Genomic DNA, 15,375 nt, shown 5'->3' with positions numbered 1-15,375 from the left:
AGGGACAGTACCCAGGCCTTGAGTTCAAGCCCCAGGATAGGCAACAACAACAACAAAAAAGTTAAAAAAAAAAAAAAACCCAAGTATGTACAGCTTGGGTACATGACCTCAAACTAACTATAGCCAATGTGAAGAAGAGGAAGAAGAGGAAGTCCAAATGCTTTCAGGAAGGCTCAGGAGACCAGGTTGGGAGGCAAGAGCCAGGCCAGGCAAGCTTTCTTGTGCAACCCCCAACCCTGTGGATTTTATCGTTATCTAGGAAAGCAATGACTCCTTTCTAAGACTTCCATAAACCAGAGGTGCAGAATTCTTTTTCTGCTAAGGACTTTTGGATAGTTAAATCCTTCTTGGGTCATACAAAGCTGCCAATACAGGCAGATAACCTCAGTAGAAAACCTGTCTCTCCCATCCTGCACCAAACAATTATGCAAGCTTTATGCAGCCTGTAGGACAAACGTTCCCAACTTCTACATAAAAAGTCAAAATTTATAACCCGTTGGTTAATGAGCTATGAGAGTGGACTCCTCACAAGGACATTCTGATTTAGGTTAGAGCAGAGATGGTGCTTGCTTCATCAGCACTGGGTCTGGCCAGGGCTAGACCAGAATTACTGAAGGAATCAAACTGCTCCCATGCTCTGTCAAATACCATCATTCTCTACCTGTATGGCCCAAGTTTTGTTTGCTATTTCCCATGTAAGGCAAAGAAAATGTGACAAAAAATATAGGACACACAAGAGCCAAAAAAGTCACAGCTGCAAGATTCCTTTATGGATCCTCTCCCAAACTAATAACCCAGTATTAGAGAGCCAATAATCACTGTGAAGCCGATAATCAACTCGTCCCATGTTCCCTATGCAGAGATATATGTATACATACATAGATATATACATACATGTGTATACACATACATATATATACTAAAGAATCCTCACAAACACTTATTTCAATTGTTAACATATTAAAAAGTCCCTATAATGTCAATCATGGTGTGAATGGAGTAATCTTCATTTACTGATAATAACTCTGTAAGAAAATGACTCTGGTACCTTTTTCTCTTCTAGCTCTGCTTTTAACGTTCCCAGCTCTTCCTGGCATTTCTGCAGAGGAGAAATTTTCTGGAGCATCTGTTCCACTTGGTGATGCAGAGTACTGTTCTCTCTACACAGGGACAGCACATTATTAACACCATTCTCCAGAAGCACCTGCAGTGGGTTACTGCACGTATATACTGATGTGCTGAGGCCAGCAGCACTCAAACCTAGCTACTTAGCAGGCCAAGACGTGATCATCGCCATTCCAAGCCTGCCAGGGCAAGAAAACTCACGAGACTTTCACCTCTAATTAACCAGCAAAAAAGCTGTCAGTGGAGCTGTGGCTCAAGTGGTAAGCACCACCCTGAGTAGCAGAGCAAAGGATCAGCACCTGGGACCTGAGTTCAAACCCTACTTCTGGCACCAAAACAGTATGTATGTGCATATGCACATACATACACACACAATGTGAGATCTTCAACTTGGAATAAAAAAGAATTACAATTTTTTCTTCTGAAATTCATTCCTTTTACTTACATTTAAAAAAATTGTTAATGTCTTTAGTTCTTAAACATTAACAGACTAAGCAAATCAAAAAGCATCTTGAAGAACAAATACTATGCCTTGCCATGTGCTGGAGATACTTTGAAGACTGCTAACCACTTGGTAATGTCAACACTGATCTCAGTGCTGTATGATAGGATTATGATTCAGCGAGATACAATTCTGCTTCGATTATCACCACGTTTTACCTTATTCTAAGTGATAAATGTAATCAGAGTATATAAAGTACTGCCAAAATCAGACTGCAGTTTGTGGCTCAAGTGGTATAACACTTGTCTAGCAAGCATGAAGCCTTGAGTTCAATCTCTACTATCACCAAATAAACAAATAAATGATAAATACCAACCTCAAACAATGTGATCCATGTAGATAACAGTAATTAGAGTAAAGCTTCACTAAAATGGTAATGTAATCACTAAAAGTTATTGAAAAATAAAACACAAGGCTGTAATTTAAGTCCTAGGTAATAAATTCACTGGAATGGTGTAACAGGACAGTGAAAACAAAAACAACCTTTTCTAGGAAGAATCAATGTAAGTGGATTTCATTAGAACCTGTTTAAACATTTGGCCTGACATATCTACTTTTAATTAAGAACTCAAACAGGGGCGACATCAACTATGAGAACAAGGCCACTCACCTTCGAGCAAACTGCAGCTGTAAAACTTGTTAAAGAAAGCTTGAAGAAACATAGCTGCTGATACTTGTATGGAATAAAGCTTGCTTTACGAATACCTACTTTAATAATCTATGTTTATGTTTATACAGCAAAGATCAGAAATGCTGACAATATTCAAGATTCCATGAAGTCTTTGTACTGAGTAAAGACATCTATTTGAACAAATAGGAGGACTGGGTTTAAGCTACACTATTAGACAAAGCAATCTGCAGCTAGAAGACAGATAGATGATTGACAGATCTTCCCCAAAACCTGAACTTCATTTCTCAAGCACTGCAGAAATAACTCCTGAACACAGGGGTTATGCTCTTAACCTACAGTTAATGAATACTAGAAAAGAAATATAGACAGAATACAGAATCTACACCAGCCATCATTTTTAATATTTATGCAATCTGGTAGCCTCATTTCCCCATATCATTAGTCTCAAGTATTCTAACATGCCAAAACATAATTCTTCTCTTCATTTTTTAGCATTCATATTTAAAACAGTAAAGAAAAAGGTGTTTATAAAAACATGCACACGGCGTTCTATTTTACAATGTAAGCTCAAAAGTCAAAAGCACAGTTTAATTTTTCTTAAATTACTGCAGTTTTGCAGAACAAAAGTTCAATAAGCACCTGGTGAAAACAATACTGCCTGCCCTCTAGGAAGAGGAGTAATAAACAAAATGGTCAGAATTACACAGAATTGAAATGGTCGTTGCCATAGCAAAGTCACTGAACAGCTTTCCGGTTCTGGAACAAGTGAGAAAACCTATCAGTACTTCATTAGCAAAGGGGAAATGAGCGGAGACAGCCACATTCAACTGCAGCAGCCGCGCCATGGTTGGGCCACACCACTGCACTTTGAGGTCTGGCAAATAATCCACTTGGGCAAATGCCAAAGATATTTTTAAAAAAATATTTATATGCTGACACTAAGGCCATACATCAAATCACAGAACAAATTTTTATAATTCAAAAACAATTTGAGGGCTTTGTCTGCCTAGAAGAATTATTCTAATTTTTATTCTGGTATTTGGTAGAAAAATACTATAACAATAAACCACTATTTTCCTTGCTAGTTCCATGAATAATTAAGTCAAAATGTTTAGACCATTTCTCCCAAAGCGATGTAATGAACACGTGGTTCTCCTAGCATTTGACCGGTCCACCAATTTTCCGGTTTAGTTACCTAAGTGTAGTTGTAACATGCTGCATAGCTCTTACCACTGAAGATATTGTTCTTGTAACTCATGCATTTATTCTTAAATGACTGTTATTTTAACAAGTAAAACATAAAATTAATAATGATTTCTATTTTTCAAGTACAACTCCAGATACTAAAAGTAAATCCGGGCAATGACATCATGATTTTATTATTCTGCCCATGCAAACTGGGTATGGCATGATCACAACTGAATAACTGGTGGGCCACATGTGAGCTCAGGTGTGCCGGAAGCACTGCTGAAGCAGGCCTCGGGTCACCGGGAGGCGACCAGAGCTCCACTGTCAGGACGGCAGGGTCTGTCCCAGCACAGAGACCAACATGGATCTGCAGGAATCTCTACAGTCAAACACAGATGTCTGTTTTGATGGAGAGATTTCAAACCAAGGGTTACCACCAAAACACACCCAAGGATCAGCTGTATGCACTTTTTCTCACTGCCGGGGAACTATTACCCAGAGCTGACTATACTGCAGGCTTTCTCCCAATGCTTATGTCTCAAACCCACATATTATTTGTCTTATCAACATAAAATTACATCATTGTGGGCATATATGTTCATTCTCTGTAAGTCACAGAAACAATTAAGAAGTCCATTTCCCACACTTTAAATGTTCTCACGGTATTTACAGTGCAGATTCAAAACTAACATTCAGCAAGCACCAATGCAGCAACAATTACTCCTAAAGCTAAGAACACATTTTGCGATGGCACGTTTTCAACACAAATGAGACATGTTCTTAAAAAAGCTCATCAGATACAATAAGAGAAACAAATGAGACTGTAAGCACTCCTCCTGTGAAAATTTATCAAGTATGTATTAATCGCAATGACTGGTTGTCTAATGTGCCTGTGAGCAGGTTCTTTACTTCAGCAGATAAATACTAATAAATGTTGCCTTTAAAGATGACTCAGACAAGAGTCACATCTGTTTTAATTATTACACATAAGTATACTCCTAAAATACAAAAGAAAAGGCCAAGGAAAGGATATCATCACACTTCTTCTGATATTCTGTTAACAAATTACTGTAAGCAAGAAAAGAAGGATTAGGATATTGTTAAATAAAACATATACTATGTTAAAACCATGTTTCAATACATACAAGGCAGCCTCTCTTCCTAGATTCCTAAATTAATATATACCACCTTACATTCCTCAAAAGCCCTGAACTGACATTATGAGCTTCCAATGTAAAAATCCCTTTCATCTATGTTGGTCAATTCATGAGACTATTACATAATTCCAAAAATAAATAAATCTAACATCATAGCTGTAACATATGGTGAGCAAATTTGGGATACGGCTTAAAAGTTAAGATCTGACAATGAGCAGGGTGCCAATGGTTCAGCCTGTATTCCTAGTTACTACTACTTGGGAAGCCAAGGTTGGGGAACTGCAGTTCCAGCTCAGCCCAGACACTTGTTCTTGTACCCACGGCTGGGCAGAGTGGTATGCACTTATGATCCTAGCTAGTGGGAGGATGAGATCAGGGGAATTAGCATTCCTGGCCAGCTTGGGCAGAAGTTTCACAAGACTCCATCTCAATGGAAGAGGCTGGGCATGGCGGTGTGCACCTGTGATCCCAGCTACAACAGGAATGCAAAATAACAGGAACAAGGTTCAGGCACACACTTAGGCAGGAAGCAAGACCGTATCTCAAAAACAATCAGTGCAAAAAAGAGGACTACTGTGGCTCTGCAGTAGAACATTCCCCAGTCTTCATAAGGCCTGGAGTGCAAACCTCATACTGCCAAAAAGGGAAAAAAAAAACAAAACAAAACAGAAAAACAGGAACAGTTAAAAAAAATCCCAATGTAGAACAATGAACTTACTAACTCAGGAGCTTTAAGAGAAACTTTTAATAAAAACACTAAACAAAGTTCAGATTGCTAATGAGACTCAGCAGGCCCCACAAGAATTAAGTCCTCACAGGTACCCCATCCCAAATGCCCCAACCACCACCTGCCCTGCTGGCCAGGCTCATAACATTCTGCCAAACACATGCAAATGTACTTACTCTGTATTGATAATTTTTTGTTTCAAGGTAATTAATGCTTCAACATATTCATTTAAATTCTGAAAGAAAAAAGCTTCAGTTAGTTGTGTTACTATCACAGGTAATTGCTTTACTTAGGTTAGCATTATGTGTTATAAACATCAAAATCAGCAAACTTCTTACATTCTTTACATAAGCATCTTCATTTACATCTTCATCCTTTACATAAACACATTTGCAGCCTCTGTTCTACTCCTGAACCTCCATATCGAATAGCTAACACCCCTTTTTCAGTAACAGTAAAGATGCTTCCACAATGAGTGCTGAATCAGTCAGTATTCAATATATAGTAACGATCACCCATCTTTACCTTGCACTGTTTCTGAAAGGATTACGAGTACCCCAAATGACATAGAAACTATTAAAAAGCACAAAGCAACAGTAGTCAAAATCAAATAGCATGCAGCCAGCTGAGTGCTGGTGGTTCCCACCTGTAATGCTATCTACTCAGGGGGCTAAGATCTGAGGGCTGTATCTCAAATCCAGCTCGGGCAGGAAGTGAGATTCTTTTCTCCAATTAACCACCAAAATAGCTGGAAGTGGGGGCTGGGAATATGGCCTAGTGGCAAGAGTGCTTGCCTCCTACACATGAAGCTCTCGGTTCGATTCCCCAGCACCACATATATGGAAAACGGCCAGAAGGGGCGCTGTGGCTCAGGTGGCAGAGTGCTAGCCTTGAGCGGGAAGAAGCCAGGAATGGTGCTCAGGCCCTGAGTCCAAGGCCCAGGACTGGCCAAAAAAAAAAAAAGAAAAGAAAAAAAAAGCTGGAAGTGGAAGTAGAGCTGTTGCTCGAAGTGGTAAAGTGCCAACCTTGAGAAAAAAAAAAAAAAAATCAGAGATAGCACCTAGACCCTAAGCTCAAGCCTCAAGGACCATCCCCCACCCCTAAAAAAGCATGGGGCCAAGATTCACTTCATAAAGATAGATATAAATTTAGCACTTTAGGGGCCAACTATAAATTCAATGCTAAATTATTACTCTCAACTTAAAAATGAAAGCATTATTACACTGCTCAAATGTTCTTATGCTTTAAAACCAAACTGGGTTTTTTCTTTTAACTCAAGTTTTAATTTGTCCTTTTCTATCCCTATGTACTTTAGTAATAGCATTTTTAAACACAGCTAATTAAATTCTTCATATGTACTACAAATAATCATCCCTTTATACCATCCAGATTGTCCAGTTTTCACTAAGAAGGTCAAAATGGTCTTTTTCTAAGATGAGCCAATTGGTTTTGGTATTCACTTACGGCAGTCTACATTCAATGGTTGAATAGTGACAGTGACCTTCCCACTTAAGGCAGCCTGCACTTAAATGGTTTTGTAGTTACAACAGTATGTTCACTTACGGCACCCTCCATGCTTGCACTTTCACCGACACATCGGTTAAGAGACAACACGCACAGGCTACAGGCCGGAAGGCAGAGTGAGGCTCTTCCAGGCCCTCTCTGCCTGCAGACAACCACCGCCTTCTCAGCATCTGTCCAAGGGGTCACAGCTCATAAACACACATGGGTGGACCCTCTGGCAGCTCATACTGAGGGACACGTGGTGCTTGCCAGGCTCTGCTAACAGCCTGCGGGGATCTCCTCACGAGACTCATCTATTTCTTGTTAGGATGAGGTCCTACCAGCATATGGCTGGGCCTGTATACAGCGGAGCCTGTATCCCGATAGCTGCCCCCACAAAGGCAGGCTAGCCACATCCAAAGCCCCCACTTCCCACATATGGGTCCTGGGTCGTCTAAGAGGGTCTAACCAACGTTAACAACAACGATACTGAGGAATGTTAGTATTCACTGCATTCGCATTTTTCTCTTAGTAACAACCTGTTAATGTACCATGTGCTCACTGGTGTTTCTTCTTACGAGCTGCAACACTGGGTGGATAGTGGAGTCTCAGAGGTTACTAACATGTATGTGCTGCCAAATGACCATTAACATAGACTCACATGCAGACAGAAGTTCTAAAATGCTTACAGAGATGAATGTCATGGTCAGACATATTTAGAAGGCTTTCTCCCACCCCAGCCCCACCCCCGAAAGGATTAAAATAATTCTCTGTGTGTGTGCGTGCGCTTTGAGCATTTTTAGGTCTTTAAAAAAAATCTGTATCTAAGTCCACTAGAATGTATTCTTAGATATAGCATAATAAACACTCTAAAAACATAAATCAGAAGGCAACAAATGAACTATTCAGGAGTATTACTGTGTTTAGCATTCCACATTTAAACTAGCCTTTCATTATATTCAGGATAAATCCTATGTAGATCACAGTGATAAAATTTTAATATTGTTAGACTGATATAACAGGATGACAAAACACAGGATGATGCCTTTACAATTTCAAGGTAGATACAGATTTCTTAAATTACACACCAAGGTACAAATTTAACGTATTTTACAACATCAAAATTGTCTATCTAGCCAGGCACCAGTGAGTGGCTCATGCCTGCAATACTAGCTACTCAGGAAGCTGAGATATGAGGAATGAGGCTAGAAGGCAGGCCAGTCAGGAAACTCTGCGAGACTCTTATCTCCCATTAACTACCAGAAAGCCAGAAGTGACACTATGGCTCAAACTGGTAGACTACTGCTAGCCTTGAGTAAAAGAACCCAGAGACAGCGTGGAGGAGCAAGCTGAAGCCCCAAGAACCAAAACAAAAAAAACTACACTTCACTGAACTCTAAAATTGCTAACAGAAGCAGGGCAGTCTTGCAAGTCATTTAGAAAAAGAACAGGCAAAGAATTCCTAACATATAGATAGATCTTACTAATCAGTTGTAAGACAGACAGTCAATTCAGAGATAGAGAGTCTAGAATGGACAACAGGCACATCCAAAGATCCTCTACCTTCCCGGCATCAGAAAATATAAACTCCACTAGCAAAGATCCATGTCCCGTTCACTGTATTACATTGGAATAAAAAAAGATTCACATTCCATCTCCAATATTATCCACGCTTCATCCACTATGTGGTGCTGGGACAAAAGCTCTGGTACTGATGTGAGGGAGAAAAACTCTCTACTAGAGCTGTAGTATCTGAAAAGAATTCTAGCAATACCTATAAAATCAAAATACATAAAATGTTAAGTTTTCAGAGTGCTAGCCTTGAGCGGGAAGAAGCCAGGGACAGTGCTCAGGCCCTGAGTTCAAGGCCCAGGACTGGCCAAAAAAAAAAAAAATGTTAAGTTTACCTACTTTCAATCCTGAATTCTCTCTGTGCAAGCTTTCCAGGTCTCTGCCCCTTCCAGGAAACCTACCTTTATGCTGTTTCTAGTACATTTCATTTCCTTATTTGTTTATACCAGTGTGTAGGGATATTTTATATCCATATATATGTGTGTGTGTGTTAATTATACTAGACTTGCTCATTTTATAAATATGCAACTTATCAATAGATACAAGGAGCTAAACAGAGTATGTGCAAAGTAATTCTTACAATGTTCAATAACGTATCTGCAGATTCCCTTAGATGTTCCATGTGACTAGTTGTAACAGCCACCCACAATGATTGTTTTATGGTTCATTTGTTTGCCCTGGTCTTCCTGGATTGAAAGAGGCCTCAAAACATTGAATAGCAGGTGAGATAACAGACTTCCCTGTCTTAAATTAAAATTGACTCAATTTGCTTTGTTCCATGTTTTTAGTTAATATTCTTTCAACATGTCATGAAATTTCTATACATAGTCTGCTAAAAAGACTTTTATATGTGTAACAAATTTTACTTAATTTATGTTTCTATTTACTTTAAATGTGTTTTTTTCCTCCTTTTATTTTATGAGTTGCAGTGTACTGCAACAGATTTTCTAATGGTGAAACAATTTTGCATTCGCAGGATAAAAACAACTAAATGCTACACTAACTATTTACATACACTGCTGGATTTAATCTCCCAATATCCCACTGAAGTTGTTTCTCTAATCTGTGTTCAGAGGGAGCCGTTTTGTCTTCTTTTGCACGATGTCTAGTAATTCTTATAATAATGCAAGACTCATAAAATCAGATCTTTCCTTATTCAAAAAGTGTAGGAAAATAAACCACAAATACGTCTATGATGAGTAACAGTTTATTAGGCAGACAATTGTTGGGTTACTATGTGCTCCTAGCTCAAGAATGCTGAATTCCTGACCACTAGGAGCAGTCTGCATCGAATGCACAGACTTTTGCTTTATTCCCCAAGCAATAAAGTACAGCCACTACTTATACATTATTTGTGTTGAGCTAGGCAGTAACTTATCTAGAGATGATTTACAGAATAGAATAGGCTGTGTGCACATGATTAGCAAATATGCCCTACATTACTTTACTTGAGGGACTTGCACATCAAGAAGTTGGTGTCCAGGAGAGATCTGGGAGCCAGTTCTCTACACAAATGAAGAGGAGCGTCTAGAGCGGTGGGAGGAGATTCTCAACCTGAGCTCGGGTGATGCTCTGGGCTGGAAGAACGGAGGATGCTGATGGTATCGCTGGCCTCTGAGCACACTACTGCTCCAGCACCAGACGTGTGCACAGCAGAGAGCACAGTGCGGGTGCTCTCCTTAGAAGGCTTGTGTGCCGCCATTTGCACACTGGGAAATCTGGGAAGCTCCCTCGCCCCATTCATACCCTGGTTCCCTCGGCAAGGTGGTTTATGGAGAACACCTGCTGGCGGATGCCTGCATGAGCAGCCTCATGAGTCTCTGAGGAGTTTCCCTGCTGGACGGCCCTTCCAGGTGTGGTTATGTGGGTGCTGTGTGCTCCACTGGGGGACGCCGCGGCACAGGCGGTGCTTTGTGTGCCTTTTCCCTCACCTGGCTCTGTGGGTCGCCTTCCCCTGCAATAGGCCACTCCCAGGAGTTTTACTAGGCCCTAATAACTGAGCCCGAGGGAATCCCGGGGACTGGGCGTTGTCTCTGGCTGCCCTGGCACAGTGTCTCCTCAGATGTCTCCTGAGGAATGCAAGGCTCTGTGGCGTAAAATTTCACAAACAATTAAGACTGAAGAGCCATGGCAATGAAATGCAATGCGTTCCTGACAGGAGTTGCCAGCAGAAAGGAAAAGAGCCATCGCTGGCCAGGCAGCAGCCATGCAGGATGCTGGGAAGGGGAGGAGCTGTGCCGCTGGCGCCCACAGCGGCAGCGTGGGGGACGGCAGGGAACCAGGGTGGACAGTGCTCGTGCTTTTTAGGAAATCTTATCCTACCTGTCCCTTTGCCCCTCGTCTACAGTAAACTTCCTTCTCTCCCCCCGCCCCCTGCACAGCTTGCAGCCTCTGCCTACAACAATCCCCTCCAGTGAGCTGCAAACCATGGTCTGACCTCAGGCAGCACCCCCGGCCCAGCCCTTGGCAGGATGTACATTGTGGCCCCAAGTATGGGCTCCCTGGGCGTCTCCTATCAAAACTGACAACATTACAGTCACACTAACTCCAACCCGAATGAGCTCCGTGCCGCTTCTGCTCAAGACTGTACAACAAACCACGTGCCAGGAGCAGGCACATCACTGATTGGTAAACGGATTCCAATTCTGTAAGCATTCCTTGTCATAAAACAATTTATACATCAATATGTCTGAGGGAAAGTGCATTTCAAGTTCCAAGCAATGACGTTCCAACTTCTACCTGTGATGAGCGTGAGCTGAGCACAAGTTTGTACAAATTATAAGCTTAACTTTGTCCCAGGTCAAACACCCAATTGACTAAATCTCATCTACTTCATGAGCTCAAGAGCTTCAAACTTTCATCTGGATTCCTAAGAGGATGGCTGATTCTCACTACAGTGCAAAGTTAGCAAAACAAGGCTCTCTGCACCACAAGAAAGTGACACGGTAGTTGATTAACTTGACTTAAAACCATGCGACTAAAGACTTAATCATCAAACAATCATCAGACCACATTGGTTTATAGGAATGACAGAATTCTGCAACCTACATGGACTGAACACTGGACTTCAATGACAAAACACTGTCATCAAGGAAAGTGAGGCAAGGAGATACAAGAAACTACATTAGAGAGATATGTACAATAGGAAGTGGAGCTGTGGCTTAAAGTGGTAGAGTGTTAGCCTTGAGCAAAAGAGCTCAGGGACAGTGCCCAGGCCCTGAGTTCAAGCCCCACACTGACAAAAAAAAAAAAAAAAACCCAAAAAACAAAGGCCAGTGGCTGCAAGTTACTCCCAAGGCTTGACAGGTGGATGTAGAATTGACAGGAGAGGAATAACAGTGGAAAGAAAAAAATCCAAGATACTGTTGTATATTTCTAATTAAATACATTAAACACTTGAGCAGAAAATATACATTCTAGAGAAATGTTATTTGGGGCTGGGGATATGGGCTAGTGGCAAGAGTGCTTGCCTCATATATGTGAAGCCCTGGGTTCATTGTCCAGCACCACATATATAGAAAACGGCCAGAAATGGTGCTGTGGCTCAAGTTGGCAGAGTGCTAGTCTTGAGCAAAAAGAAGCCAGGGGCAGTGCTCAGGTCCTGAGTCCAAGGCCCAAGACTGGCAAAAAAAAGATATGTACAATAAACTCAAGTACTACATTCAGATATATTTCTGAAGGAAGCAAAAATCTTAGCAAAGCTGTTTCTTTAACTACTAAAGAAAATAAGGTAAAAGAAGACATGAAAGGAAGCTTTTCAGTGCAAATAAATGAGTTCAATTCAGAATCTTGCTACCTTCAAGTTACAAGTCAGAATGAAGTTATATCACCGATATGTGTGTCTCCCATGGGAAAGACTCCAACACACTGTTTATCAATTTTCTGCAAGATCAATGTTACGTTCTCTCTCACCTGCTTTGGCAATATAGAGAAAATGCAGAATGTTCTTTATTTTCATCCTTTCCAATATTGGATCACTCTAGAAGGTATTCCTTCTTTGTCTAACTTTGCTTTTCTTTCTCCATGTTCACCTTAAAGGTTACTCATTAGCTAGGTGGTTCTCAAAGTTTAAAGAATACAATATATTCCTTCATTCTCTTCTTCCTTCTGCTTCCAACTCCCAGTAAAACTCTCACAATGAACTCTATGCTTCCTTACAAGTACAATACACCATCAAAAGGACACAGTACTCCACAAAGAACAAATGAGAAAATGGCTGAAAATCCAGGTTCTAACATCATTCTAAAATAGCAGTCCCACATCTCTAACATCCCTTCTGTCTTGTCTTCCTCTTCCATTCTCCTTTCACACAGTTCTCAAGGTCACTCATATTTTAGGTCTCTCTACCCTTTCCATTTCCCAAAATCCAGCTATCTTTACTTTCTCATATTCAGAACCACTGTTTTCTCCATTTTCATTTGCATCAGCCTTCGGCTAATTTGGGCTTGTATTACACTAGTATGTATTGGTAAAGCAATTTACCTTAGCTGTATACTCCTCCGGCTCGACCAACCATTGCTCTGGTCTGGTAATCACGCATAAAGCTCCACCACTCAAGAATACTGACAGAAGTACAAAACCTCACAGTGGCCATCACTCAAGGTTCGAACCTATTTTCCCAGTCTTAAGTCTTAAAGTTAAGGAGTATACTGGAGACATCACTCATAATCACTCACCCTTTCCACTAAAAGGCATTCCAGTTCCAGGCAAAAGAATCCCAAAATGCAAACCAAAGTCTTGATCTAGAGGGGTGATCTGCACACGGGGGCCCTCTTCTTTGGTTTTTTTTTTTTTTTTTTTTTTTTTTTTTTTTTTTGGCCAGTCCTGGGGCTTGGACTCAGGGCCTGAGCACTGTCCCTGGCTTCTTCTTGCTCAAGGCTAGCACTCTGCCACTTGAGCCACAGCGCCACTTCTGGCCATTTTCTGTATATGTGGTGCTGGGGAATCGAACCCAGGGCCTCATGTATACGAGGCAAGCACTCTTGCCACTAGGCCATATCCCCAGCCCGGGGGCCCTCTTCTTAACTGTTGCAAAATTTAGTGCAACAAGACACACAGATTATTTTATATATTGACTACGGCTGTTCTCACACCTCTGTAGCAGAACTGAGCACAAGTCCTCAAAGCCTAAATACAGAATGTTTTACATCCTTTGGATGTAGGTAAAAGATGACTACATCCATTGCTGTTTTGAGAACCAACAGCAGAAATGTTTCATGAAGGTAAGAAAGATTAATGTGATAGTGTCTAGATCACAGGTGATAGGGGTTCTGACCAAGGTATAAACAGTGAAGATGGTGAAAAGCGGATGGAAACCAATGGAAGACTCCAGAGAAGCAGGGAAAAGGCAGTAAGAATGGCATCCAGTTTCTGGCTAAGCATCCTATGGACATCAGTGCTACTTTCTGGTACACATATTTATGAAGGAAAACCAACCCACTCCACATCCACTGTCTTCCAGCAAAACACTTCCAGTGACAAACCATCTCATTCAAGAAAGCCCAGACCCTCAAGACCAGGCCTGCTCTTGCATTTACAACCTCATCAAACCCCGGACGTTCATGCATCCCAGACCCGTTGGCCTTGGTCTTCCCAAGAAACTGCACACGCACCTACATCAGGGTTCCAGTGAGATGCTTTTCTCCCACTATATTAACAGAACCCATTCTCTACCCCCGTGCTCAATGTAGCTTCTCAGGACTGCCTAAATTCCAACAGCCACTGCCCCCCCCCCTTCTTGGCTCTATTTATCACTGACATATTCACTGTCTTCTAACATTAAACTTCTTTTGTTGCCCCGCCCACAAGGATGGATGCTCCAAGAGACCAAGAATCTCCTGTGCTAGCAGCAGCTGAATGAATAAACTAGCTCAAACAATAAATACGATTCATGTTTCAGGAGATTACCTATGTTTCTGAGATTAAGGCAATGAGGAATGCACTATAAGATAGCTACAAGACGCGGCATAACTAGAGCTGACTCTTTGATTTGTTCTACCCAGAGTGCCACCATACATCCATCCTAGCTGTCCTGCCCCAAACATAAGTAAAATAAAAGCCCCATTTCTCTTGATGGCCATCTAGTCTGCAGCTCTTTCTAGTCTGATCTCATTAACCCTCTCCTCTCTGCTCACGCCAAGCAGACCAAATACTGCTAGTCAAAGGCACCCTTGCCCTCCTCACATTAATCTTTCCACCTGTCAATCTCCCCTTCCCAGAAGGTTCATTCCACACCTGGTAGGGCAAGCAATTCACTCCAATGTCTGAAGTCATTGCCTCCAAGACACAGCACCTGACCACCCAGCCAAGAGGCAAGACCACCATCTCAACATCCTCCTTTACTTCCTTCCCAAACACTGTCAAGGTCTTCCTTATGAAAGGTGGTGTCCGCCTACTTCACCACTACGCTGGCAGTGCTGGAACACAAAGCAGTTGTGGGAGCAGCGATGCTCCCACCCGGGGTTAAAGGAGGCTCTGCCGACAGCCCGAAGCGTCGCTGGAAATCAGTGCTCGGGGCTATTCCCACTGCTCCCCTCAGATTTGGAGCTAGACTGGCAATTCGGTAAAGAATCAACAATCCATGCTGCTGTTACAAGCGATGTCTCCATAGGCTTTTGGTTCTTTCAGTCGTGCAATTAACATGTCCGTTAGCTTTATAGATTAGGTTTGGGATTATAGGCCAGGAGTGCCCAGACGTTGAACCAGACAATCCACGCGCGCCACCTAACATGCTGCCTGCAAACAGCTCACGATTAGAATGGGACAGGCGGTGCGAGGCCTTATTATTCTCAGAAAGGCGCATTTCCTCCGCACTTCACCTGTCACTCGTCAGCACGGAACGACCTGGGGCTGGGTCGGGAAGAAAGGAACCCCCAGAACCTGCTCGTCCCGTCCCCCCACCCCCCCACCCCCAGCAAGATCGCATCCCGGTAAACGAGTTCTGGATGCAAAACCTAAACAAGGCAAAGGG

At 41.9% G+C, this 15,375-nt stretch overlaps 1 protein-coding gene across 1 annotated transcript in view; it reads right to left on the bottom strand.

Annotated features, from left to right (window-relative positions):
* Ice1 (interactor of little elongation complex ELL subunit 1) overlaps nucleotides 1–15,375 on the bottom strand; it is a 45,304-nt gene that overhangs the window by 29,489 nt on the left and 440 nt on the right. The window contains exons 2-5 of the mRNA XM_048368343.1: nucleotides 5,507–5,565; nucleotides 4,480–4,514; nucleotides 2,238–2,256; nucleotides 1,049–1,160 (exon numbers count right to left, since the gene is read on the bottom strand). Of these exons, the coding sequence (XP_048224300.1) occupies nucleotides 1,049–1,160; nucleotides 2,238–2,256; nucleotides 4,480–4,514; nucleotides 5,507–5,565 (225 nt within the window). The remainder of the gene's footprint in view (nucleotides 1–1,048; nucleotides 1,161–2,237; nucleotides 2,257–4,479; nucleotides 4,515–5,506; nucleotides 5,566–15,375) is intronic.

This window comes from Perognathus longimembris, chromosome 19, assembly GCF_023159225.1.
Source record: "Perognathus longimembris pacificus isolate PPM17 chromosome 19, ASM2315922v1, whole genome shotgun sequence".
In the NCBI taxonomy this organism is placed as follows: Eukaryota; Metazoa; Chordata; class Mammalia; order Rodentia; family Heteromyidae; genus Perognathus; species Perognathus longimembris.
Note: the sequence above shows the minus strand (reverse complement) of the source record. Positions and strands in the feature narration are given on the sequence as shown.